This window comes from Triturus cristatus, chromosome 2_1 (genome assembly GCF_964204655.1).
Source record: "Triturus cristatus chromosome 2_1, aTriCri1.1, whole genome shotgun sequence".
Taxonomy (NCBI): domain Eukaryota; kingdom Metazoa; phylum Chordata; class Amphibia; order Caudata; family Salamandridae; genus Triturus; species Triturus cristatus.
This window is the reverse complement of record NC_140581.1, coordinates 999,555,978-999,583,539: the sequence shown is the minus strand read 5'-3', so window position 1 is coordinate 999,583,539 and position 27,562 is coordinate 999,555,978. Positions and strand designations below refer to the sequence as shown.

The following is a 27,562-nucleotide window of genomic DNA, read 5'->3' as shown; positions in this document are numbered from 1 at the left end:
GGCTGGATGGGTGGAGGCCGGTTTCGCAGTGGTGGGGACCTGTTTTGTTACTGTGGGCCGGTTTTGCAGCAGTCTTGCAATAAAAGCGGCCCCCAGTAACAAAAGCAGCAAGCAGGCATCTCCAGCCTCCCGGGGCCAAGCAGTGCTTCAAGAGGGGCTGGTCTGAAAAAACTGCAAAGGCTGCTATGTGTTCCGTCCGGCCCTGGTTGAATCTGTCATGATTCGAATCTGTAAGCAGCAGGTCTCGGGTGGGTCCTTAACCCGCCATGCTATCTTCTTGCCTTTAAATGAGAGGCAGCGGAATCAGGGAAAAAAACAGTAATGATATTTATTGCTGTGGCTTCAGGTACAAAATATTTTGATGCAATAACTGCAAACAAACGTTTGTCTTAAATGCCTTCTCCACACCAGTCACCACTTCTTACACTTTCTTGAAAGTTTAGTTGCTGATAATTTGATTTAAGGAAGCAAATAATTATCAATTGTCCAGGAGCAGACCATATCTCTGCTATTTGGCATTATGGGCACCACACATCCGCTAAGTTTATTTATCGACATCCACTGGCTATGGTCTGCAACCTTTACTTTATGTTTTTTTTGGAAACATCAGCTTTTCAATATTTCCCAATCTTATATTTTCTTTTTCCTCTGTTTTTTTTTAACTTCTCTATGTCATATAATTATGACTCTGTTTTCCGTTTTGAGTTCACAAGGGGTTGTCACTCCCTCTGGGAAAGACACATTTCCTGTGGTTTCATGGTTTTCTAACGCTGCATCCTGTGGTTTTGTCCTGGAAAAATAAAAACTTGTTTTGTGTGTCAAGCTCCCTTTGGGTCTTGTGGCTCCATAGCGGTTTAAACAATATACGTCACTTTTAACGAGTAAAAGAGATTTGTGTTTTTTCTCTCCCAGAAGGCTGAAAAAACATCAGTCTGACTCGTGATTCGAACCTATAAATTCGAACATGAAAATGTATGAACCTGGTACAAGGGTCGGAATGGGACAAAAAATAGTCCCCAGCATCAAAATAAAAGAGACCCACAATAGCAAAGCATATAGTTACACAAGTGGTAATATGTTATGTTATGTTATTGAGCTTTGTATAGCGCGACAAATACCCGGAGGTGTCCTGGCGCTGTCATGAAAAACTGAGAGGACTTGGGTTGGGAGCAACAATAAGGATAACTGGGACTATTCATTCCGGAACAGCCAGGTCTTAAGTTCCCTTCTGAATAGCAGGAGATCCGTCGTAGTCCTAAGATACAGAGGAAGTTCGTTCCAGCCCCGTAGATGAAGCTCCTGCCTCCCCAACGCGCTTTCCTAATGCGGGAAATCAACAGTAAAACCCCGCCCACCCAGCCGTAAAAGTAGGCCCAAAGCTGCTAAAAAAACAGCCCACACACTGATCTGTAAGACCAGCCCATCCGGCACTGCCTGATTGCCCTATAGCCCAGTCCGACCCTGCCCGGTGCTTTACTCAAAGAGCCATCTTACCAGCCTAGGCCATTATATAGCACTGTAGACATTATTCACCAGGGGCCCTCGGAGCACTTGTGCATATGTTGCAACTGCTTCTTGCCCCCACCTCAGCTGAAGGTGTCCCGAGGTGATGCTCATGACTCACATTCCTTACCACAGAGCTACAACCAGATTTAGTTGGTTGAGATCAAAAAGAGGTACCCATCCCCAACCTATCCCTGGCATTGAGAACAGACTTAGCTTTCGATTTGTATTTTTTGCTTCCAAATGCCCATGACCTGTTCTGTTGAGCAATGTCATGATTTCAGGAAATTTACTGCATTGCTATCCTGATCTCTCGCTGGAATGCTTGTTTTAGTTATTTTAAGACATTTAGGATCCTGTTCTTAGTTTAGTCGGAGAGGGCATTATCTCATTCGGACATGTTCCCGCTACTAACCTGATTGGCCAGAAGTAGGGATCCCATCAAATTGATTTCAGAATCTCAGGCCAGAGGCACTGCCATGGGTTCCCGTACATCTGGTCCCCTGCATATGCAGAGCAGGGCACTGAGGGACTCATTACTGATGCTTATGGACCCAATGTGGGGTTCCCACTGTCTCGGGCTGTATTTAATTACAGCAGGCTGCTAGAAGATCTGGGTCATTGTGGCCACAGAAGTGGGAAAAGGAATCTATCACACTTGGGCATGCACAATAGAACCTGAGATCTCCACAGATAACGCCAGGCTAATGGCCTGGGTTACCCTTTTCCCAGTGGTTGTGAATCCCCAGGATTGCTGCTCCCTCTACATTGTTGAGGTAAGATCCCCAAAATACCTCTGAGATTAGAAAAATATCTCTGTTGTTGCGAGATCCCACTCAAGTTCCAATAGCCAGCTTTTGCACTTCCACCTGGTGGAACTGGAAATCAGTATAGTTCAGGGCCAATTTTAAGATGTCTTCGGGAAGGTTCTGCCCTGATATTTTATCTCTCTGCGAATTTAAACCCTTCTGCTCAGTGGAAACTGTTTAAAGGCCAGTCAAAACCAATACTTTGCATAATAGAGCAGTGAGAATATTTTCGGAAATTAGGCCCTGCATGGTGGTATCTCTGATTCATGCTCTGGTTCCCGATGGATGTCCACCCCCAGTATTGAGAGGTTTGTTCAGTGGTATAGAAAACACAAAAAGCAGACAGTGGACCATAAAGCACCTGTGCAGCACCAGTACCGAAAATTACGCAATCATTTTTAGATAGTACTCCTTCATTTGTGTGCAGATTCACAAATGTGACCCCTGTCCAGAAGGACTTCCCCTCCACAGTGAATATAACAAATGAAAAAACGAAATTGGAACTGCACCACCACTTGAGTTTTTTAGAAGATCATTTTCCATAACTTTTGCGGAACTCTGATTCACAGAAGAAAGTTGCTTTTCATGTAAGTTGTGTGATGTGTCTCTTCTTTATTATCAATTCATACAAAAACATCAGCCAACGCGTTTCGTTCTATTTACATAGGACTTCTTCAGGGTTGAAAGTTAAAAGAAATCTATACAAAACATTTACAAAACACAATACATGACCCACAACATTTATATGTAAACAATGCATAAAAAGCAACTTTCTTCCTTGAATCAGATTTCCGCAAAAGTTATGGACAATAATCTTCTAAGAACCTCAAGTGGTGGTGCAGTTCCAATTTAGTTTTTTCATTTGTTCAGTGGTGTACCAGAAGGTCTTATGGCTACCTTATGCACAGAGAGGTTGGATCAGCAATATATGGGGTGGCGCCATATGTTTGTTGGAAGTGGCATCTCTTTTCGGGATAAAATTGTGCCCAAAAGAGTCAATTCAGATCATGTACCTTGAAGGCCACAACATAGATTAAACAGATTATAAAGGTTGACCTTAAGGGTGTTTCTCTTATTTGCAACACCAATCTTATAATTTTGAAAGGGGTGTCCTTCTAAACACAGAGCTTGAGAGTCCTGCATCAGTGTGACAGGTAACATACATGACAGCAAGATTATCTCAAAAGTAAAGAAAAAATTCTCTTTGAAAATGTGGCTCAAGTATTGATGGAAAATACTTGTAAAATAATTTTCATATACCATTCACATCCTATTGTTGCTAAAAATGTAGGCATTGCTCCTTTGGGTCTGGTACCAGAATATCATAAACAAGATATTGTCTGATAGAAATATTATGTCCTAAATACTGTTTACAAAAACATTAACCTATTGCAGTCCATAATAGAAAATACGAATCCAATGGGATATTATTTGTATAAATGCTATTTAGGACAGAATATTTCTGTCAGGCAATATTTTTGCTAACAATATTTTGACATACAACTGTTGCGCTACCATGGTGAACCCTCCCCTCGTCTGCGCCCACAGTACCCGGTACAACCCGTGGTGGTGCGCTCTCTTTATTTAGTCTTGGAAACCAGCGCATCCTACTCATGCCATGCATGCGACCTAGCACTTCAGAGGATCACGCTCATCCTGCACTTAGATTGCTCACTGCTTCTCTATCCCACTGGCAAGGAAGATACTTTCCTTTTTTAGATCACCACAATAGACATCTTTCTTTAAAAAAAAATCTTTTTATTGAAATTTTTATGAAGCAATGAAACATAAAAAGGCATATTTAAAATATAAAGTCATAAAGGACCCTGAGTAATTCGGAACAATGCATTGATAATGTTGTTTGTTTTCAGGCACAATTTTCCCTAAGTCTCCCAAGGGACTACTCCCCCATCCTTCAAAATGATGGCTAAGGCGCTCGACCGCGGACCTGGGGAACTGGGTTCAAGTCTCGGTAATGACGCTGAACATCCTGTGATTCTGGACAAATCACTTAATCTCCCCGTGCCTAACAAAAAAATGAATGTGTGTCCTCATGTAACGTAACTGGTGCTATGTAAAGCGCTCTGATACCTGATTGGATTCGGGTCAAGTTCGCGCTATATAAAACTCTAAAAAAAATAAAAAAAATAAAAAGGGGACCAGATTTTCCTGCAGTTCCGTGGACAGCCTCTACCCACTATAGACATCATTAGTTGTCAGTAGGCAGACCTATTGTTTCCAATGTATAACCAGGAGCACAGCAATTATGCTGCAGAGGAAGACCAAATTATGCGGCAGGGTAGTCATGCAGCAAGAAGAGGCGACACATGTAGCACATTTTATGATAGTATTACTTCATTATTTTGTCATTTGTGCTCCAGGTAACCCTTTTTGTGAAAAGATTTCAACTTATTGGTGCCAATTCAACTCCAAAATAGAACAATAAGCAACTGAAATATGACCAGTCAAACTTTGCTTAGGGCCTTCCAGTACACAGGAACACACGTTGCCATGTTTTTAGAATCTTTTTATCTGTTTGAGCTAGAAAACAAAAATGTTGTTAAAATCTACAGATTATGCAACAGGTGATGGATTACGTGGCAAATGCAGCAAATTCATACTTTTGCAAAAATCACTGCGGCTGCAGAATCCCATAATTCCAGTGGCCCTGTGTATAACTAATACTGGGCTTTTGATCAGCTCCTTGCTCATGGTTGGATGACATTTTTATATCTCAGTTTTCTGTTCTTGATTTGGACCATTCCTCCCACCGTTCCTGCACAGTAGCAATTCAGTATCAGTGTTCTGATTGGATGAGTTGTCTCCTTCTACTGCATGCCTCAGGGGACTACTTTTTTATTCACTATTCAGTACACCATGAGAGTTTGTGTCTTACCCTGATCTCTCCCCCAACTTTTTCTGTGACTCCCCACTTTTTCTCTGCATACTTCCACAAAAAGCATTGGCAAAGTCAATAGCTAAGCCTTTTGATTCTGAAACCTATTGGCTTAGCCAATGTTTATTTCTCTAAGGTCAGCAAGCTCCACCTCTTATGTTGGGATTCATTCCTATTTCTGCCACTTCACTGGCCAGTCCCACTTTACACTGCTGTAGTATACCATATCTAAGTTTGCAAAGTGATAAATTACTGATTTTGTTGCTGAATATAACAGCAAAGAAGGAAGCACACAAAGAAATGCTAAGGAGTGGCACAGGGTGGGAAGCAAGCATAGGAATATCTGGGGATACGATTGAGAATCTGTGTTTACAAAAGAAAATGGCCTGCTTTTTATGAACACCAAGAATCCTACTAGATTGCTATCTGGCCTATGCTATGCTGTGACCAGGGCCCAGCATTTTTGGCCCCGAGCAAAGCAGTGTAATGGGCCCTGCGTACACAACCACTCACAGGAATAAACATGTTTAACAGAAAATTAGTGTTAAATTCTGGTCTGAATGGTGCCCCAATTGCTTGTGGGTCCCCCGGGCAATTGCCCAGCGTGCCCATGCTTTAAGACGGCACTGGCTGGGACCATATCACAACCTGACCACTTCACTCCTTCACTTTCAAGACACCAGTCAAATACTCAAACATTCCACAAAACAATTTATACAAATACAACACACCGGATAAGATGGTCTCACTCATCAAAACTGTGCAGTCAGAGTCACACCCATCATAGTACTTTTGAGTCCCAAACGGAACATAATCCATTGTACATGGAAACTAGTGAAAACACAATATTCTCACTGGTTGTCAATCCCTGCCTGCATAAGCCCAGCATTACTGTAAATAAATGCACATCAAAGGCGCAAAATGGGGCTTCTATGCTTCGTTCTATTCTTCAAACCTCTACCATCCCCGTGCAGTGCAGTGACATCATCATTGTCTTAACAGTGACATATGAATAACAGACACCAAATAAGACCAGTATATCAGGGGTACCTGCCAGCCTGTTTTGGTTCTGGTGACAATTACCTCACAATAATCATTCTAACAATATTCCCAATAGAGGTGAATTTAGTTAAAGGCACCGATTATGAGGTGGTCCGACATATTTTTGTATCTACCATGTGATTGGAAGTACCATTTCTGGACAGTACTACCGTTCATAAATCAGGCTATTACAAGTCTTTGCGGAATGTGGAATAACAGACAGACATGGAATTACTGGCTCGAAATATGCATGGGGTGACGCCATTCCAGGGACCAATTTGGATCACATTCCAGAAATAGAGGCTTTTGAGACACAGCACGCGTCCATCCCTAGAATATTAATGTAGCAGCCATTAAGTACCTGGTTCTTACAGAGAGCATTACACTGACTGCTGACATGGAGCACAGAAGAGCATCAGTGGAGGGGGATGGGAGTACATAACTGCTGGCCTATGCCTGGCAGAAACAAGAACATGAAAGTGATATGCCATAGAACATTCTATTTTACAAATACTTGGCTAGTAAATCTGCTGTCCCACTACCCAGTGTCCCTGTTCGGGCCCAATGCAGTAACGCAGGACTCCCACATGGCAATCGGTACTTCTCTGACACGGCAATGCAGGCCCACCATAGGTTTTCAACTCAAAAATGGGGAATAACAACAATAATCAGTATGGCTCCTCTTAAGTGTTTCCCCATTCACAATCTCATTTTCACCCACACTTTTTCCCTGCTTCCATCAGGTGAAATGTCAGTTTAAAAAAAGAGATTGTGGTGGCCATGCAAAACTTGTAATTCCTTTTGCAAGCTGAATTGGAAATTACTTGGCCCTTAATACGGAATGCCTTCAATCTCACTGCAAGAACATGAGATACAGCCTGACAAAAAATAACCAGAAATCAAAGCCGGAAAACTATAATATTTAATAAATGTGTCAGTACTGGTTCACACACCTGCGAATCGAATTCAGACGGAATTACACTTTGCGATAGAGCATGTGTGGCCATGTTCTCCACACGGTCTTAGCCCACTGCTAAGGCCTTCTGGCCCCTCCAGCCATTCTCGATCTGTGCCATGATTCTTAGGACTGGATAGAGCCGCCATTTTGAAACGCTGCCCCTTTATACAGGTTTGTAATATTTGGTGCAGTGTGAGCTACACGAATCTCTTGGGTCATTACAAATGCTAATACTTCAGTACCGTCTAAAACACGGAAATAAACGCTTCCAGAACTTTCATCCAAGTGATAAAATACGAAAACCTGCCTCTCAGAAGACAATCTCCCACAAGCCCGTGCTTTCCACGTGAAGAATGAGAGCCTCTGGCTGGAAGAATGTGGATGTTCCCCCAACTACAATAAATACAGTTGCTTGGCCTCAGTGATGTTTTGATAGCACGTGCTACGGCACATCTGCGCCGTGGAGCAGGCCTCGCGCTTCTTTCGAACGCTTGCAGCCTGACCACGGCCCAGTCATCTGGAGGAAGGCGAGCTCCTTTCAGAGGCATTTAGAGGCAATCGAGTCATAAATCACATTGAGAGATTAGGCTCATATCTGCGAAATATTGCAGTTGGGGTGAGTCCAAGCAGAGCCGCAAGACTCTCAGCAGCAAGGTTTGGATTAGGCAACCACTGAGTTGATCCCAGAATGCGGATGCATGCCGAATAAAAACACCATGGCACTAGCGGTGGGGTCAGCAGGGTGTTGGCTAGCACGCTTAAGTCCCTCTGAGGAGAGGAGTGGTAAAGGAAAGCATACTCCGTTAAAAGGTGCTAACCTAAGACACGCAGGACTTGATTTACAGAGGGTCTCCGTCCTTGTGGCGGAATCTTCACAATGAGAACGGGGGCTTTTTGTGAATTAAGCTCTATGTATTTGTTGTCATCTCTATTACATATATGGGCAAACCCGCAAGGATAAATTCAATCAAAAGCATACGTTTACACTGAATACGTTACTTACGCCTGCCAGGAATTCACAAAGGGATGCATCGCAGGTGTAAGTCCTTTTACTGGTGCGAAGATCTTTGCAACCAATGTGGAAATCTCATTACTTGTAAATGCTACTCAAGGGGTGGGATTTGTGGTATTCATGGGTGTTCCGAGGCGTGGTTCGCCTTCAGTGCGTGTGAATGCCCTCAAATGATACGTTGGCGAGTATTCAGGGCTTGTCCGTTCCAGTATGAAAAGGGAAATGGATCATCTCAAAATTTGGTGGGGTGTAAGAAAAGGGATTTCTCCACAGGGAAAATTATTTCCACTGAAAGCTCTGTGCAGAGCAAATGGTATCCTGATTGGAAAGTCACTATTTGCCAGGGGATTTGCATGAAAACCTGTGCCAGCCACAGCTTCCGCATAGATTCCAATCAGATTTCATGAATTCCACAAAGTAGTAAAACAACTCTCAGCTCTAGACTTAAATATCTGACTGTAGGCTTACTACCATGTTTGTTAATCGTGTACGTTGTGTTTTTTCCATCGTCTAAAATGATTCACTCAATATGCTTAAGTGTCAGTATTTTTGATGAGGAGTGCAAAACACTCATCCAAACAAGCGGGCACTGGGATGGGGGAGCAAAAATGTGTTCAGCCACCAACCATGGCCTAAAATCTGTGGGGTTGTTGTGTGACAGGGGAATGGTGTGGCAATGGAGTCCTACCCTTTGCTGTCCAGCTTAAGAGACCTAAGTAGCATCACTACTTTGACATTTTTTATTTTTTTTATTTGAAGGGTTTTATGAAGCGCAAACTTGACCCGTCCGGGTATCAGAGCGCTGTACGCAAAGCATGCAAAATGAACCGGGAAAGGTAGCAAATTGAAAATATATGTAGACAGGTAAGTAGTAACGCGAGAAGGAACAATCAAGGTAACGGGAGGTATCATTCAGAACAAATGCATCATTGAACGTTAAAAACAAAGCTGTAGACCAGAAGTAACTAAAAGTTAGTTCGGGTGACATTGACGTCACAATTGCCATGCACATCACTGGTAACGTCAGTGTGCTGGCATCTCATGATGAAGTGCTGATCCCATGCCAGTCACACCACATGCTGACTTCATCACAGAATATATCTGAAACACCATGCCAGTGGAATGGCCTTTTTAAGTAAAATGGCTTCCCACTCCAGAAGAGCATAAAGCTAGCTGGTAGTAGGGCTGCCACTGCCAGCACTGACAGGCACAGCTATACGACCTATGAGGCATTAGGAGCAAAGTCTTAAACAGCATTCATTGGAGGCTAAATTTTCCTCACCATTCTGGGGATGGCCCGACACCATCTTTGGGCTTAATAATTCAAGTAAAGCAGTTAGCCGCAATTCTACTAGTGATATATAAATATTCAATCCTTTCTTATCATCTAACCTTAGAATTTTAAATAGCTAATAAAACATTAAGAATGCTTGCAACATTGCTGAGAGCATGCATGTTGAAGAAGTGAGGCTGGGTTAAGTAGGGTATGGTGACTGTGATGTGAACGGTCTTTCAGGTCATTGGTATTTGGCGGGGAAGAGCTCCGTCTAATCACATAGGCAGGCACATGCCAGAAAAGACCACCATAAAGAGGAGCTTAGCAAATGTTGAGCACAGTGCAAAGAGAAGGGAATCATCATGCAGAATCCATTATTAAAAAAACAGAATACGTGCATTGATGTGCTGATGCACATACTGATGAATTCAGTGCTGGCACAAGTTCACTGACGTGTTTTCTACTCTGATTTCTGAAACAGATTTTGCAAACATTTCAGAGCAAGTGGACAGCTTAGTGAAATGTACTTCTAAGAATAAAAGTCCCAGCCCATTGATGTGATGATACTATCCCTTTCACTCCTTTGTCCTATGGGTTCTCCTCTTTTTTCCATTTAGGATAGAGATTGAGGGCTCTTCGATGCAAAACGAATCCCCTATCTGCAGATATAGTACCCTCAAAGGATAGCCTTGCTATATCTTGAGATTGCAGAGATTCTATCGGTCTATCCATCTGCCTGCAGGGTCAAAGGAGGCTCTGTCAGGGGTACATTTGTGATTCCCCGACTCTGAATTAGGTGGCGGAATTAAAGGGGGAGGTCCAAGGGAAAATTTTACAAAAAGATAGACCTGCAGGTTGTGTTTCCCCTAAAGAACAATAATATCAACACTGAAACAACCTGGGTCTCAAGCTGAGTAAAGAATAAACACTATAAGGCCAAAGTATACCCCATTCTTAATCTGACAGCTCTGTAAGAGAGAACCTCCTTGAACAGGACCCATCAATCACTTAAGGTGGTTAGTTTTTGTCATCATTTGGGTCTGTGCACTTCAACTTGCCGAACCAGTTCTTGAAACAACGATCTGGTCACTTGCATAGAAGAAGCAACAAAAGAGGGTTGTCATCAGATCTCTCTGGGGTTTTGTCTGGGATGGACTTTTGCCCATGGAACAAAAACAGGAGATCCTAAAGTCAGCAGTATTAAATAATAATTGAGTGAACTAAAAATGGCTAAGGGTGCTCAAAAGTTCTTTATTGATAGAGGACCCCTGTCATATTTAAAAAGCAATATGGCAATACGGCATAAATAAGTTTGACATTATGCTATTGTCCATAGCAAGATCGGTCAACATGTTTCTGCCCATTATAGATCAAAAAGTATCAGGGCTTTCATCAGGACCTATGATACTGCTGTGGTTCAATGTGAAAACGTGAAAAAAGAATCCAAAAGAAGGGGGTGTATGAATAAAATATTCCTACCGCACCGGTCAGTTCAGAAGAAATCAAAACCGGATACCTGTGGACAAAAGAGAAATGAAAACAAATAGCCCAGTGTCTAAAAAAGGACTCAGCCAGAGGTCATTAATCCTAAATGACTCCGAAAAACGCATATAATAATGCTGTGAAGCATTCAATACAATAAATTGAATTGCACTTACCCATATCAATTGGGTGTCGCCCTCACCTCAACCTGGTCTCAACTCAGGGAAAGGGGCCCCGCTCTAAATCAGAAGAAACAGTAGGAGAAAGAGAAAACAGGTCGCACATTGTTACACCTGAAAAAACTCTCCTCTTAGAAGCATGGCTTAAAAAACATGAGAACAGCACCCATGTAATGCAGTGAATGGCAATCTGGTCATTAAAAACCACCAAAAATCAGTGGTAGTACAGAAAGACGGAATGTCCGATTTAAAGAAATGTAAAAAACCGGACAAAACTGTCAATAAGTAAAGAACGGTTAAGTGTGCGCAACCGTACGCGCTATATTCTTAATGTAGATGATTAATAGGGCAGCATAGAGACCAAATCAAAGCATAAAAGGAAAGTCTCAAAACATTTAGATTTTTAAATCAAAAAGAAACACCAAAAGCGAGTAATCACAGCTAAAAATGAAAGATGGCCTCAGCACCCTCCCATTGGTTACGTGTACTTCAAATAGTATATTACAGATTAAAGAGCCTAACAAGCCCGAAGTCACAAGTAGAGAAGAGCGCTCCAGAAACTCACCTATCCGTCGGTATCCCGGGGCGGTCTTTGAACTAAGACCGGAGGTGTCGGCGGTAGGATCTGTAACCGCTATTTAACCAGATTAGGACCACAGTTAACGCAGGTGAGAAAGACAGGCAGAGGTGGCTAAGCAAGTGCCTGTCACGGATAATGCCGAAAACGCGCATGTGCAGTGGAGTCAATGCTAGCTCACACTCACTTGTTTACACTGCGCGTGTGTGGCATACAGTTACTGCGTAAGGCTAAATGCACTACCTGCCGCTTGTAATCATCTACGATGGAAGGGAAAAGCTTCCCTATGGTGGAACCAATGTAAATAGCCACACCACAAATAAAGTTTTGAAAAAAGTTTTTGAAAAAAGCTGAGGATCGCTAGGGAATATTTTAAACGAGCTACAACACAGTGTACTGTTCTATAAGTGTATCGACAGTGACAGCCAATTAGGGCAATATCATATATTCTTGAAACCTCTTGTGAGAACTATGCCTTCTTATGTTGAGGACACAAAAGATCTGTTACGCATCCTGGATGGGATGCCATTTGATGTCACCCAAGATTTTTTGGTGAGCTTTGACGTAGAGTCTTTATATACATGCATTCCACAAGATGAGACACTATCTACTGTAAGAATGCTGTTGGAAGGTACCGATTTGGAGAGCCCTACACCAGTGGACTTTATCATGACATGTGCTACCATAGCCATGAAGGAAAACTTTTTCAAATTCGAGGAGGATCTCTTTTTACAAGTCTCCGGTACATCCATGGGGAGCATTTTCGCACCTTCCCTAGCGAATTTGTATGTTCATCAGATCGAACAGACCGAGATCCTCTCAACTACAAATCCGTTTCTAGGCCATATCTTGACCTGGAAACGATATATTGATGACATTCTGGTCATCTGGAGAGGTTCCACCGATACGATTAGGAGTTTTCATTCCTGGCTGAATAGTAAGAACAAATTCCTGAAATTCACCTGTGAATTTTCGCGAGAAAGCATATCCTTTCTGGATTTACGAATTGGCTCTAACAATGGAACTCTCAACACTGAACTCTACAGGAAACCGATGGCACGGAACTCCCTCTTACATTTTCAAAGTTTTCATCCCAGAGCCCTTAGGGAGAACCTTCCATTCGGGCAATTTCTTCGCATTCGTCGAAATTGTTCTGAGTTGTCTAAATACCGGGAACATGCCTCCCTTCTTTCTATACAACTACAAGAGAGGCAGTACCCCATGAAGATTATAAAGACATCTATGAAAAGAGCTATAAACAATCACAGAGAAGCTCTGCTTGAGAAAAGGAGCCAGAGTCCCATGGAAGACAACAAGAGAATCACTTGTGTTAACACCTATTGCAACTACTCAAATGCACTGAAAAAAAGCATCCTGAGAAACTGGAGAGTGCTCAAGATAGAGGGCAGTGTTCTACCTCCTCCCCTTTTTGCCTTCAAAAGGAGCTCTAACTTGAAGGATCAATTGGTACATACACATCCCAGGGTAATGAGAAACCCCGACTCTACCACACTATGGGGTTTACCGCCCGTCATGGGTCATTTCCCGTGTGGGACTTGCTCAGTGTGCCCCCAAACATTTCACACAACCGAGGTAGATATAGGTACGAGCAGACCTTGGTCTCTGAAGACACACACGAATTGTAATAGTGAGAGGGTGATCTACCTGATTAAGTGCCCCTGTAATAAAAACTATGTGGGCATGACATCACGTAAGATTAAAGTGAGGATATCGGAACACAAAAGCACCATCCGGTGCAAGAAAAGTGCAACCAAGCTCACCAATCACTTTATAACAGTGGGTCACAAAGAGAATGAGCTACAGTGGGTCATTCTGGAGAAACCACACATTCCGTCTCATATAACTGATATCCAGAAGTTCCTGCTACGCAGAGAACAGAGATGGGTGCACAGACTACACTCTGATACTGAGGGTTTGAATTATGATATTCCTTGGCTGTTGCTGTAAGATATTGCCTTTGCAGCCCTCGTGGGTTACGCATTAAATAGACTGGTTGTTGCGAGGCAGATGACATCATAATGTACCAAGGGTATGGGCACTGGAAATGAGGCTCAGTTTTGTTCCCCCTTGATAATACAACAGCCTTGAGACAACTACTGTTTTAACGTTAGGCACTTATTTCAGTCATTATTTACATTTTTCTGGGGCACTAATGAATATGATATTGCCCTAATTGTTGCTTCTTCTATGCAAGTGACCAGATCGTTGTTTCAAGAACTGGTTCGGCATGTTGAAGTGCACAGACCCAAATGATGACAAAAACTAACCACCTTAAGTGATTGATGGGTCCTGTTCAAGGAGGTTCTCTCTTACAGAGCTGTCAGATTAAGAATGGGGTATACTTTGGCCTTATAGTGTTTATTCTTTACTCAGCTTGAGACCCAGGTTGTTTCAGAATCAAGAGCTTGCCTGGGTGGGAGAACATTCAATTTACTCATCTTGCCAAACTATAATTGACTTCAAAGACACATGTTTCTGCTGTTGTAGAATCAGCTTTTCTTCTCTTCCAAGGTGACCCAATTTTATCGTGTGTTTTCCAGTGTTTATGATCGTTCAGCCACCATAAACAGTAGAAGGATTGTAGCCCTCTTGTTTCCGTTTGTTACAAACTGTCAGTTTATGATTACAAATAATATTTATTGTGTGTTACTTGGATGTCCAGTGTTTGGCCTGTATTTCATTGAGTTACTTTTGTTACTTATATAACGGCTGTGTTTTTCTTCCTTTGTTCACCCTTTTTACTCTACATATACTTTTATATAGGATAACAACTCTCACAGAACATTCCCATCTTTACTGCAACTATGTCAATTTTTTGTGTGGTATTTTAAGCTCTGGAATGTCAACACAACTTTGCAGGATACAAGACAACAATCAAATGTATACCTTGTGGAGCACCATTTGGATACTGCTAATGTTTGTGGTGTGGTTGCCTTTAGAAGAGGCGTATCTATGTGGACCAGTTTTAGAAGAGGCAACTGTTCATTCCAGCAAATACTCATTGTTAGACCTGCCATTCTTGGCATGGTTTCCCCGTAACATTTTGCATTCAGACCTCCTGTTTTTGCTGCCTGTATTTGTTTGCTAGCCTTAGGACTCCACACACTTTACCACTGCTCACCTGTGCTAAAGAGCTTGTGCTCTTTTCACAAAACATGGTAACATTGCCTTATACTCAATTCGCATAGTTAATTTACTTGTAAGTCCCTAGTAAAGTGGCACTACATGTGCCCAGGACCTGTACATAAATGGTACCACTGGGCCTACCACCAGTGGGCCTGCAGCACTGATTGTGCCACCCACGTAGGTAGCCCTTCAAACATGTCTCATGCCTGCCATTGCAGAGCCTGTGTGTGCAGTTTTAAACTGCCATTTCGACCTGGCAAAAAAAACCTTTTGCCATGCCCAAACCTTCTTTTTTAACATATAACTTACCCCTAGTGTAGGTCTGGACAGCCCAAGGGCAGGGTGCAGTGTATTTAAAAAGCTGGTCATGTACTTAAAAATGTCACATGTCCTAATTGTGAAAAACTCTTAAATTCAATTTTCACTACTGCAAGGCCTATCCCTCCTATAGGATAACATTGGAGTTAACATATTACATTTTCAAAGTATAATTTCCAAATAGGAAGAGATAACCAGTTTATGTTTGGTTTCTCTGGAATCACAATTTAAAATGCTGACTTATGGTGAAGTTGGGTTTTAAATTGCAATTCTAAAAATGCCCCTTTTAGAAAGTTGGAGAGATTACAACAAACAGGGGATAACCCTATCTCCCGAACCTGGGGTAAGTAAACACTATTGATGCAACAATGGTTCGAGAAAAATATACATCAAACAAATATATATATAAATACACACAAGTTGATGACATAACAAGATCAGAAAAAGTAAAACAGAAAAATCTTAAAGGGGGGGACCCAACACAAAAAATTAATAGTGTTATATTTTAGAAAGTTGCCATTTTCTTGCCTTTGGTGCCTGCAGCCTGTCTCTGATCACCTGACTGGGTGTAGTTGCTAGTTCCACTTTGTGCATTCATCCTAGACAGCCACACACAATAGGAGCTTAGGTGTGACTGGATGGGCCCTCACTGGAAGGATGAGAGGGGAGAGTTGGGCCCAGCCACACTTACACCTGAATAGGCTGTGTCCTGTTTCCACACAAAGGACTGCATACCCCCCTGTGGTGAGTCTGGAGCCAGGGTCAGGAAGGCAGGGCAGCTGTGCACTTCAAAGGCATGCCTCTAGAAGCTTCTCCCCACTTCAACGGCATAACTGTGTATGAAAGAAGGACCTCAGACACCAACTCTTCAGTACACTTCTAGACCTGTGGATACTCTGCTAGGAAGAAGAACTGCTGTTCTGCTGAAGGACTGCCACTCTGCCTGACTCCTGCTTTGCATTGCTGACCTGCTGCCTAAAGCCTCCTGCCTGAGGGAAAAGTACTGGGCCTGCATCCATCCCTTGAACCCAGAGGGACTCTAAGGACTAGTTTGCTGGCCTCCTGATCTGAAGCCTCAGGTAAATACCAGGATTTCAACATCCTTGCATTTGCCCCTGGACTCAGCCATTTGTAAGTCTATCCTACCAAGTGGTGCCACCCCAGTCCTGGACCCTTGGAAGTGGGCTTAAGGTACTTACCAGTCTCTGTGGATCCAGGGAAGCTGAAGCATCTCCTCTCCTGCACTGCACAAACCCTAGCAGAACCGATGCATTGCCACCATGGATTGGACTAATCGCAAAGACCCACATCGCATCACAGCTCTTCAGAACTGCTACATTGCCCTGACTGCATGATGCTTCTGTGGGTCAGGACCTCACATCCCTCGTCAATGGCAGCCTTGACGACGATACCAGACTTCGCATTGCAGCCTCACAGCACTTCGGAACCACTGCATTACCCTGACTGCGCTCTGCATCTGCGACGCTGGGCCTCGTATTGCAAGCCCACCAACGGGACCCTTGATGATGACATAGGCCTTCACTTCTCAGCCTCGCTGCATCTCGGAAATGACCATTCTTCGACTGCATGACTCATCTTCGACACAGGTCCTCGCAACGCTCTGCAAAACAGGATTTAAGGTAATTTGTTCAGCGGGCCTAACTGGGTCCCTGTAGATGTCCAGTGCTCCATTGCAGTCAGCCTGAAGTTGTGACTTTGTCCTAATCTGGCGCTACCAGATATCGACACTTGGTGCTTTGTGCTTTTTGGCGCTATGTTCTCTAAAAGCTCTAACATACAATATCTCTGGTTCTACTACTTGGATGTTTGGGTCTTTTTTTCCTTATTAAATTAAGCTCTATTTTTCTAACCTTGTGTGGGATCATTTTATGTGGTGTTTTCACTGTTTTATTGTTTGATGTGTTGCACAAATACTTTACACATTGCCTCTAAATTAAGCCTGGCTGCTCTGTGCCAAGCTACCAGGAGGTAGAGCACAGGTTAATTTGCGGTTTGAATGTGCCTTACCCTGATGTGGATTGTGATTGCTGCTTGACCAGGGCTCACACCCTAGTCAACCAGTAACCCAACGTCTAATGCTTGTCCTTATGCAAAGTGTCTAACAAATGAAGGCAGAACTGAAGGCAGAATATTTCTAGTCGTTGGGTGCACAATATTTTATCAAATGCCCTATCAATAACGCGTGCATAATTTCCTTTTTTTGTAGAAGCTGTGAAGGACGAAACATCAGATATAGAACTTGCAGCAATGTGGTAAGTGCATTTTAATGATATATAATGATGGCTGATGAATCGAGCCTAATGTACAACTGGAGATGCGTAATGTTCTAAGCATTAACTATTGCACACAACAACCAGCCCAAAGCAAGACGTTTGGGTTGATTTATTCAAACATTACTTCATTGTGCAATGCTGTTATTAATCCTCAAACCTTATCAATTATTCTTGCAATGGCTAATTTGTGTTTAGAAAGATTCTATTGTGGTTGATTTCCAAGTCATATGTGAGCCTCTGTCCGGGGAGTTGTGCAAAGCCAGGCTTATTTTAGTTTCGATCATTTCACACATATTTGGATTATTATATTACTATAAGAAGCTCACACAAAGTAGCTGCTCTTTATGGTATTGCATTTGCCCAACCCAGACAGTGGAAGGTATGTCTGAGGCACCCACAATTGTCCTGATGAAAGCTCGAGATGAATGGCATAGGGTGCAGAAACATGTCGACCTCTTGTCTCTGTCTCGGGAGGTCTGCAAAGCCAGGCTTATTTAGCTTCTAATTGTCATTTCACAACTATTTATATTACTATATTATTACAAGAAGCTCATGCAAAGTAGCTACTTTGAACAGGACTGCATTTGCCCAACCCAGTCAGTGGTAATTATAGATGAGGCGCCCCAAAAGCCCCTGAGAACAGATCGAGATGAATGTCATAGGGAGCAAAAACATGTCGACCCCTTGTTGGAAAGGTGTGTGAAGCATGTATTTTTTAATCTTTGCGAAAGAAGTCAAAACCAAGAAAATGCATGTGTATTGACCTTTCAATGCCATTTTAATATGTATTATTCCTAGTTTCATACTGGTACATTTCGAGGTGTGTACACCACATGTACAAACACGAACATTGTGTTGATGAGTTTACCAAAGAGCGACAGTATAGTAAGATGGTCTATATATTGAAGCTCTAAAAGTGGTCCTCCACATATTAGGGAGAGGTGTTGCAGGAGCCAGGATTGATGATAGTGCAACTGTTACAAAAGATAATGTATTTTGAAATATTCTTGTCTTGAAGATGACAATAGAGGGCAATCAACCATAAGGTGGTACATCCGAAGTGGCACCCTCTTTTACAAAATCAGTGTATTTTAAGAGTAACTTACTGAGGGAACTTGCAGAGAAAAAGGGCAGGATTTTGAGAATCTGGGCAAATTGTATAAACCCCAAAGGTTTAGCAGTGATTAAAGTGTGTTTTTAACTAATATGGCACTGACTTGATGGACCCAGCAACTTCTTTTTGTGTGGGGTTCGTGTACGACCACTTTAGCCTACGGGGTGCTCACCTTTTCCATTTCCAAACTGTAATGCTTCGGGTTGCTAAGAATATATGCTCTTCTCAGTATAACTACGAAGGATCTCACAACATATTACCCTGTTGGCTAATAGCAGGTGTTTATCCATCTTTTGTGATCCCTGATTGAAAAAAAAGAATGAAAATCTGTTGAGTTGGATTCTAGTGGTTATTAGTACTGTGCTGTATTTACATAAACAATTCACGTCCAGTGGTATTTCTCTTGGCTATTTTGTTTTAAGGCGGGGGGGGGGGGGGGTCAGGCGGTCAGGCGGCAATTTATTGCCAGGCCCTGCAAAATAAATAAAAAAAAATGTTTTTTTAATAGGATCAGGGTATGGGACAATAGAGGGGCGGTAGGGGGGGGTGAGAGTGGGGAACAAGCATTGGGGCTGTGTGGGGGTAAAATAGACATAAAGCTGAGTGGGGGTGGGAGGAAGCAGCACATGAGGTAGAGCGCACCATGTTAGTAAGTGGAGAAGCACACACGGAAGAAAGCAACATGGAGTACAGGGGGTGGCGAAGCTCGGCAGGTGAGAGAGAGCAGCACATGAGGGAGAGCAACACGGAGCACGGAGGGTGAATATTTAGTGGTGAAGAAGCACAGAGGGGAGAGAGCTGGTAAACACATGTACTATCATTGAGTACTTGGCCCAAAAGAAAAAAATAATATTCTAAAAGTGAGCATTATAAGTATATTAGTCAACAAGTAAAAGGATGGTAAAGAGGCTATACTCCAGGAAAGGTACATGAGGTAGAAGGTAAGCCATCGAATAAAAAGTAAGCAAATGAGAGTGACGCTAAAGCCAACCAATGATAGGCAATAATTGGGCAGTAAACCCACTGTAAATATTTGGTAATTCCACAATAGGTCTTTTGCAACCAGATAGCTTGCGATGTCTGATAGGCTAGACTTAAAAAGGGAGGGGCCCGCGGTAACTCTTCATCTGAGCTAGGAGCAGTTGTCAGCAACAGGGAACGAGACAGTGGTCCACAAGAACTGTTGCCTCCTCCTTATTGTTGCTCCACAATGTGCTACTTTCTGTTTCATTGTGAAATCCGTCACTCTAAAAGACAGGTATTGCAATTGCAACATGTCTCAAACTTGAAAACAGATCCCGGTCCCCGCTTTCCCTGTTATACATGAAAATACACGTGGACAAAAGCACCTCATTAAAATTCATGGGGCTAATTTGCTCTTTGTTTTGTAAAGGCCCTCCCTCTGTTTTGCACAAAATTAGTACATCAGGTGCATGGCACAGAACTGGTGTTGTACTGTGCTGTACAACTGTCCTGCAGCAATGTGACAGAATCAGTTAATTTTAATCTCTTTAAAACCTTTCCTCGGGGTTCAGTAGGAGATTAGGGGAAGGAGCTTTGTAGATAATAGGAAAGTATGAAAAAGCCTTAGCTGCTCCTCTGCCCAACCCCTTCATTAATATTTTCACCTAGTGGCCCCCACAGGCCCAGACCGGTCGGACAGTCATACAGGAATGTATTCCAGCTTCCACCAGAAGTGCAATTTTGTTTTCTTTGAGCTCCAACCAAATAAACCACTGCTATTGTATTCAATCGCAGCGTGACCAACACCGGGAGCATCCAGGCTATACGCCGTAAATCACTTCTCAACAGCAGAGAAAATGTTTTTCATCACCCCAGGAATCCAGAAGGGCCAAAGCAAACTCTGGATTCCGAGCCGCGGTTGGCTGCTTCCTCAGAGGGGCGGGCTGTGGCGCAGTGTAATCCGAACCGCCCGCGAGGACTGGCCGCGCGGCCGCATAGGTCATCCTGGGCTCCACATCCTGTCTTGTGTTACTATATCAGACCATGTAAATATTACTGTTTCTGTGCACATATGGGTATCTATATAGAGAATTTAAAAAGGAAAACAATCCTCCTTTCAACCTTTGTCCCATCCTCCCTCTCTCTGACTTATCCCAAACCTTTCTGATTACTATGAACCCCCAAACATCCTTCTCAGACTCCACCCTCCTTTTTTGCCATGCCACCCACTAACAGGCACCCCTTACCTCTACTTACAAACAACAACTTACTACTTCCCCTTTCAAATCCACTGCCATCATTCTATTCCTTCTCCAAACTCAACTAAACACACAAGAAATCTAGAGCACAAACCCAACTCAACTAGTGCAAAAAGAAAAGAAAAGAATTACTAATCTACTAACTATTAACCTCTAATCTTGGGTTCCGGAATAACATGCTACTCGCCACAAAGCACTTCAACACCTTGTCAGGGTTAGTAAATGCTATATGAATACAATTTACAATTACAATATGGTTCCTGCTCAGGGTCAGAGGTATTGAGCCTGCCTCCCATTTCCTACCTGCATTTTTTTTAGATAATTGTAGCATTATATGGACTCACAGCAGTGGGTATTTCTACAATACAGAAATAATAGGGCCACCCAAAATAAAAGATTTGTAAATTCTATGTAATTAACATCGGCAAATTGTCGTTATTCACCAGGTTTGGTTGTGTTACGAATAATTGAACCTATGTGTGCATAAATTATAACTGTTGCAAATGACACCCATATGTGCATATGTTTTCACCAGCATCGCTGCATTCTGACTTTTTTTCTACGTGTATGCAGTGGATAAGAAAGTTTGTGGAATCTTATATTTGTAACTTTTTCTAGATAGCAATGTTTCTTTTAATGCCTCTTGTTTATATACATATCGTGGGAAAGTTGGCAATGTTGCATAGCTGCCATTGGATCCAAGTCAAATGGGACACCAGCAGCTTGTGACTTTTAAGGCAGCAGAAACTGTAGTCAGTGACATTTTCTTCACAGACTTTATTACTTCTAAAAACAGGCTCTTTCCTTAAACGATGTTTAGCATAATTAGGTTTTTGCTTTGATGACTTGAGTGTTTGATGCAGAGAGTAAATTGCACTTGCAGATGCTATTAATGCCCTCTTCCCATCTGTCATTATTACAGTTGTACTTTGGTTTTTTTACCCTCTCTTTTTGATGGTTTATATCACATTTTAGGTCTTTGGTGTGTGGGGTGGAGAGAAGGGTCCAATATTAAAAACCACAGTTGCTTCCAAAGTCATCTCTCCATGGACTTGCAGCCAAGGGGGTGGAGTTGTCTCAACTTCATCCCTAGACGAGTTCCACCTCCCACACTTTTATCACATGTAAACTGAGATGATAAATTTGTCCTGAGTGTATGTACTTGAAAATATTTCCCCTTGATAATATAGTGGTAGTCAATATCCTATTCTGTAGTCACTATTTTTGTAAGTCGATCATTTTTAACACGATATTCAGATAATTTATTCCACATTCTGATCTCAAAACAAATGATTTGGGTAGCAGGGAGAATATAAAGAAGCGCGGCCACCTATACATACGAATGTACTCTGTGGCCCTCAGGAGCTTTTTGACGCTGTATCAAGAAAGAAAAGACCACATGGATTATTTGTGCACTCAAAAACAGAAGCCTGACCGAATGCGCTACTTTATGTCGGTCTATAGGCGCAAAACATATGTGTGTTGTGTGTAAGTTCAGTTTGCATTTGAGCAATCAGTCTGTGTATTTCAGATGAACATCTTTGCCATTTCATTTGCCTTTCAGGGTTTGGATTGATTGGTTGTTCTGGTACTGGACTCCAATTCTGCATCTGCACCCCAAATGAAAATGGCAAAGAGTATTGCAGACAGGCAGAGGGTCCAAGGAAACTCTGGGGATCTTCAATGCTGCTGTTTTATTGTCTTGGGTGTTTGCGACAACATTCTCGTCCTCTAAATAATTGCCAGATGGCAGAGGAGCTATGTAGAACCCTTGAAAAGGAGAGGGCTGGGTGGAAATGTATGTACTCAGTGGCAACCTGAGCCACCCTGTTTCAGAGCAACCATTTACTGTGGTTGTTAAGGACAATTCTACAACACGAAAACATTTTGCAACCCTAAGATAAATTAAAATGTCAACAGCCTTTACGTAGTTTTTCTTTACATCTTTACAGGCTACGGTTTCTAATTTTGGCTGCCCGTGCTCGCAGACCTACCCCATAATAGTTCTGTCCTTGGCACCAACACACTTCCTACTTCCTTAGGCTGATGTGGGACAATTTGTTGCCCAGGCCTCTCCTGTGAGTTATTATGTACCTCAGGATTGGCATATTAACAAGATTTCATTGCCATCTTGGCCGCGGCACAATTTTTAAGGCATCCATCTTGTTAATAGACATATGATTCTTGACCCTGGAGAGTTTACATCTGGGTCAATATCGCTCACAAGCAATATTTAGTTGCAGCTTAAGATCCCCTACCAACTACTGTATTTGTCCAGGGTGTGCAGTCACGCAGATCTATTATTGCATACCTACAATGCCTACAATATCCTACCATCCAGTCCCATCTTGTAAAACAAATGTACAAAGTCTCTATTAAAAGCAGCTGTGTCTGTTAGCTTGTCAACATCAAATGTTGTTGTTTTTGCAACATTCTTCTGTTATAGAGGTTGGCCCACAGTGCGATAAGGCAGCAATGCAATGTTTACTGTATTGAGTAAGCCAAGGAATGTATAGATAGCTTTACCTTTGAGAGAACAATTGTTGGCATGCACTTTAGGGGCAATTTAGCTGTCTGACGGATAGTATTTCAACCTCTCACCACCTCTTTTAAAATATTGTCCTTCTTTGCATTGTGTTTTTTATAGTTAAGTGCTATATTTGAATTGATGAATGTGAAGTGGTTACTGGGTTAGATCCATGAAGCTTAATCCACGACACGAATATGAGAAATAATAATCAATGTGGACTTAACTCACTAACCAATTTTTTTAAAGTTATAAATCTAATCATCATAGGTTTCCTCCTGATTTTTGAGGATTCACAAACTCTTCAAGTGTTCTAAAGGAAATATATGCAAAGTATTGCGCTCCGTGTGCATTTCACTTCCCTCCATTTACTGTTTCCAATGGTCCTTTGATGACAGTCTGCAGGAGGATGTGTAGCGGAAATTCTCATTAGCACATTAAATGTTTTTATCTTTTTTACTTTTTACCTGGAAACCACTTTTCCTGGGAGAAACTGCCTTCCCCTGAAGGCCTATGAACTAGGAAGATGTTTTCATGTTTATCACTCTAGATTGTCCTTTATTGCCAGCATTTTTGCCAGGTGAAGAAATTGAGTTGGAAACACCTTTAGAAATGTTTGAGAATATCCACAAAGGTATGACTTTGTGAGTCTTCACTGCCTTCCTAATCGCCACCCAAGACCCGTCCTCTATGAACGTCCATGTTCCTGCCTCTATTGTTAAACCTAGTACGGCGGTGCAGCTGCTGCGCTGGCAGATTTTCTACGGTTCCATGTATGGGCCAAATGCCGACACATGCAACCCAAACCAGCCCTAGCAATGTTTTCGGGCCAGCCCCGGGATGTGTGGGGGTTTGAAGTGTGAAGCGCTGCTGCTTTTGCTACTGGGGGCCGGTATTGCAGCACTGCTGCAAACCCCCCCCCCCCCGTAACAAAACCGGCCCCCACTGCTGCAAAACCGGCCCCTAACCTTCCAGCCTCCCGGGGAAATGCCCGATGCCCGCCGCAACCAGCCCGGCCCTGGGCACATCGCAATTTACGAAGTAAGACCCACCCTGTGGGAATACCGGTGGGTTTGGAGCACCTAATTCAGGTTTGGGGTGCCGAAGAATTGTAAATTGGAGCAGCTGCTCTTTGGCCACTTTATTTATTGGCCCCTGGGCATGTTCTTAGCTTTTGACAAGTGCTAAACAGAGGTTTGAATAGGAATAAGAATTCCAAGTACTGCGGTCATTCGGACACTCCCACAATTTTCCAATGGTGAGTTTTAGCAGAACACAGCTGCCAAAATGTACTGGGTGAACATATGCAGTAAATTCAAGTACATGCGAATTTGGTGCCGAAACTCAAATTCTGCGTGTAATTCCTAATTTCCCACATGAAAACTCGGAATAAGAGCTATTAACCACACCCAGGGCCGGACTGGCCATAGCGGGCACCGGGCAATCCCGGGTGGGCCGCATGGGTGGGGGCCGGTTTTAGGCCCCTGGGGGCCGTTTTTGTTACAGGGCCGTTTTTGCAGCATCGGCCCTGTAACAAAATCGGCCGAAAACCGGCCCTGGCAAAGAGCTCGAATGCGGCCAAGCACTTTACCAGTGCCGGTTTTGGTTCCCAGTCCGGCCCTGACCACCACCAGTAAATACAATACCACCGGTGTGCGTAAATGTCGTGTCAGCCAAACACCTCACCCGTCTCTTGCCCTCATGGTCTTAGGAAGAAATTATATCCATAAGCCTGTCTTAAATCTGCTCCAGTCATCAGTATCATTAAGAGTCGAGTGTCTCCTCTGTGTAATACCGCAGCAGTCACTGTAAAGAAGGACAGTTGTCTGGTGGCAGGCATGTGCCAGCGAGGCATGTACATTAAACGAAAAATAACATGTGATTAAGGACAGCCTTACTCTTCTGTGAGATCAGTGGACAGGCCTCTTTGTGTTCATTTGCACTCAAGCTTTACCATTGATATCTCAGAATATGGCAAGATTCGTGCTTACCAGCACACAGAAACATTTCTCAAGGTAAATAAATTACAGTTTTCATGACTTACAACTTTAAAGTGCCTACATCAATCAATCAATCAATCAATCAGGGTTGTTATAGAGCGCGGCTAATCACCCGTTAGGGTCTCAAGGCGCTGGGGGAGGGGAGTTCTGCAGTTCAGTCGAAGAGCCAGGTCTTGAGGTCCTTCCTGAATTGAGGCAGTGAAGGTGATTGACTGAGATGTGATTACCAACCAGCAGACTAGTTGTAATAACTAGAACATGCGTTAAAATCAGAAAAGGGTGGCACCCAGACCTCAAGAGACAATATATATTTTATGTTTCAGCACTTAGGGCATGATTGACAATATTTTAGGTGAATAGGTGGGACTTCAGCTTGACAGAAATGTAACTTACTAATGATTATCGAAGAGTAAGTGCCGGCATTTGTGAATTGGGCTTAAAATGATTCGATCAATTTTTTAAAAAAATTATATAAAAGATACTTTATTTCTACATATCATGAAAATTTAGTATACGCATGTTTGAGAACATACACTTAATACACCCTTTGTATTACTAAAATTTAAATATGATAACACAGCGTAATCAGTCCCATTTATAAGGGAGCACAAAAAGTGCTGGGATATAAATTGCAAAAGAAAAAGAAAAGTATGAGCAAGGAACCAACTCTACCTCCCCTACTGCGTAAACCCTGAAGTCAGAGGGAATTTCCCGGGCTCTGCAGCCACAATATACCTGACCCTTTCAAATAGGCTTATTTTGGACAAGGGCGGTTCGGTGTGCAGGGGGGCAGGCCCTGCTGATATACCAATATTCAGCATTGCAAACCCATCAGAAACGAGGCTGGGGCACCAAAACTGTATCCCAACTACTAAAAAAAATCTTTACCATGACCTGATTCAGCGGTGAAAGGGTCACTGAGTCAAAAATATGCAAAATCTCCTTTGGTACTCAGTTGTGAGTTTTAATCACAAAACCTCAACTTTGCCATACTTCAACAAAAATGTATGTGATTCTGGACAAATCACTTTGTGCCCAATTCTCAAAAACCACAGAGTAAAACGTCTGAAATTTCCTTCCAAGGCTTTTAGCTGTATTTAGAGTAAATGTTGGCTTTTTAAGGAACTCGTAAAGAATTCCAGGTTGTTTTTTGAGAATCTCAGCAGTCAGATATTCTCATCCATAACAATGTATATACATATATATACTCAGTGCTTTAAATGGGAAAAAATAAGTGCAGGTACTCATCAAATTGAGCTGTGGACATGGGCGGGACTTTGGGTGGGGTTAGGGTCGGGGCAAGGTGCCAGCATCCAATGAGATCAAGATATTCTCGGAGTACATCTGGGAATGTTGAAGGGGAAATAGATATTGTGTATATTACCTTACCAACACTGGCACGGAAATACCGCAGGGAGGAGATTACAGGCCGTGGTTGCAGAATCAGGCATGGACTTACATCCCAGCGTTTCCAAGAACACTCTCGGTGGACAGTATGTCTTTTGAACCCTGGCCACTACACTGACCACTTGAAATACTGACCCCTTGAATTAAGGTGCTCTTTCACACAGACTCCTTTCTCAGACCTAAAATACATATTTGCCATCACTGCATCAGTGCATTTATTATGAAAGTCTTCAATAGACACTCATTAAATAACCACCTTTTCAGACACACCGGGGTGCAGTTGAAAAGCAACAGACCTATAAATGTAAATTTGCTGCAGAAGAAACAGATTTTGGAGGCTTTATGTTCAAGGATGAACTCAGTGGAATCAGACCAGCAGGAAGAGCAATAAGGTGCAGCGTATCAGTCAATGTACTCCAACACTAAGAAACAGCCTTCAGAGAGCAATAAACAGGTTACTGGCATGCGAGTGAAGCATTCTTAGGAAGTACCTCCTATCCATCAAACCCATCCCTTCTGGGCTGACATGCATAGCTCAACTAATGCAAGCACCCTCCCTTAACACCTGGTGCCTTTGGTAAAATAAGTAGTTACATTGTTTTATTAAAGGACTCTTCAGGATGTGGGTTGAAAGAATTATTATATAAGCTGTATAGTTGATATAAGGTTGTATTTTTATGGTAAGTATTGATTTATCTATGTAGGAGTTTTATGTAGCGCTGTGCATAGCCTCACTATAACTTCACGGTGCCAATATATGAGGTAGTATTCATATTTCCATTGGGCATGCCCTATTTATT

The 27,562-nt window shown here is 42.5% G+C and overlaps 1 protein-coding gene across 1 annotated transcript in view; it reads left to right on the top strand.

The window, feature by feature from the left end:
* The window catches only part of ADAMTSL1 (ADAMTS like 1), a 731,209-nt gene that overhangs the window by 201,964 nt on the left and 501,683 nt on the right, over nt 1-27,562 (top strand). The window contains exon 3 of the mRNA XM_085634733.1: nt 17,426-17,471. Coding sequence (XP_085490859.1) covers nt 17,426-17,471 — 46 coding nt within the window. The remainder of the gene's footprint in view (nt 1-17,425; nt 17,472-27,562) is intronic.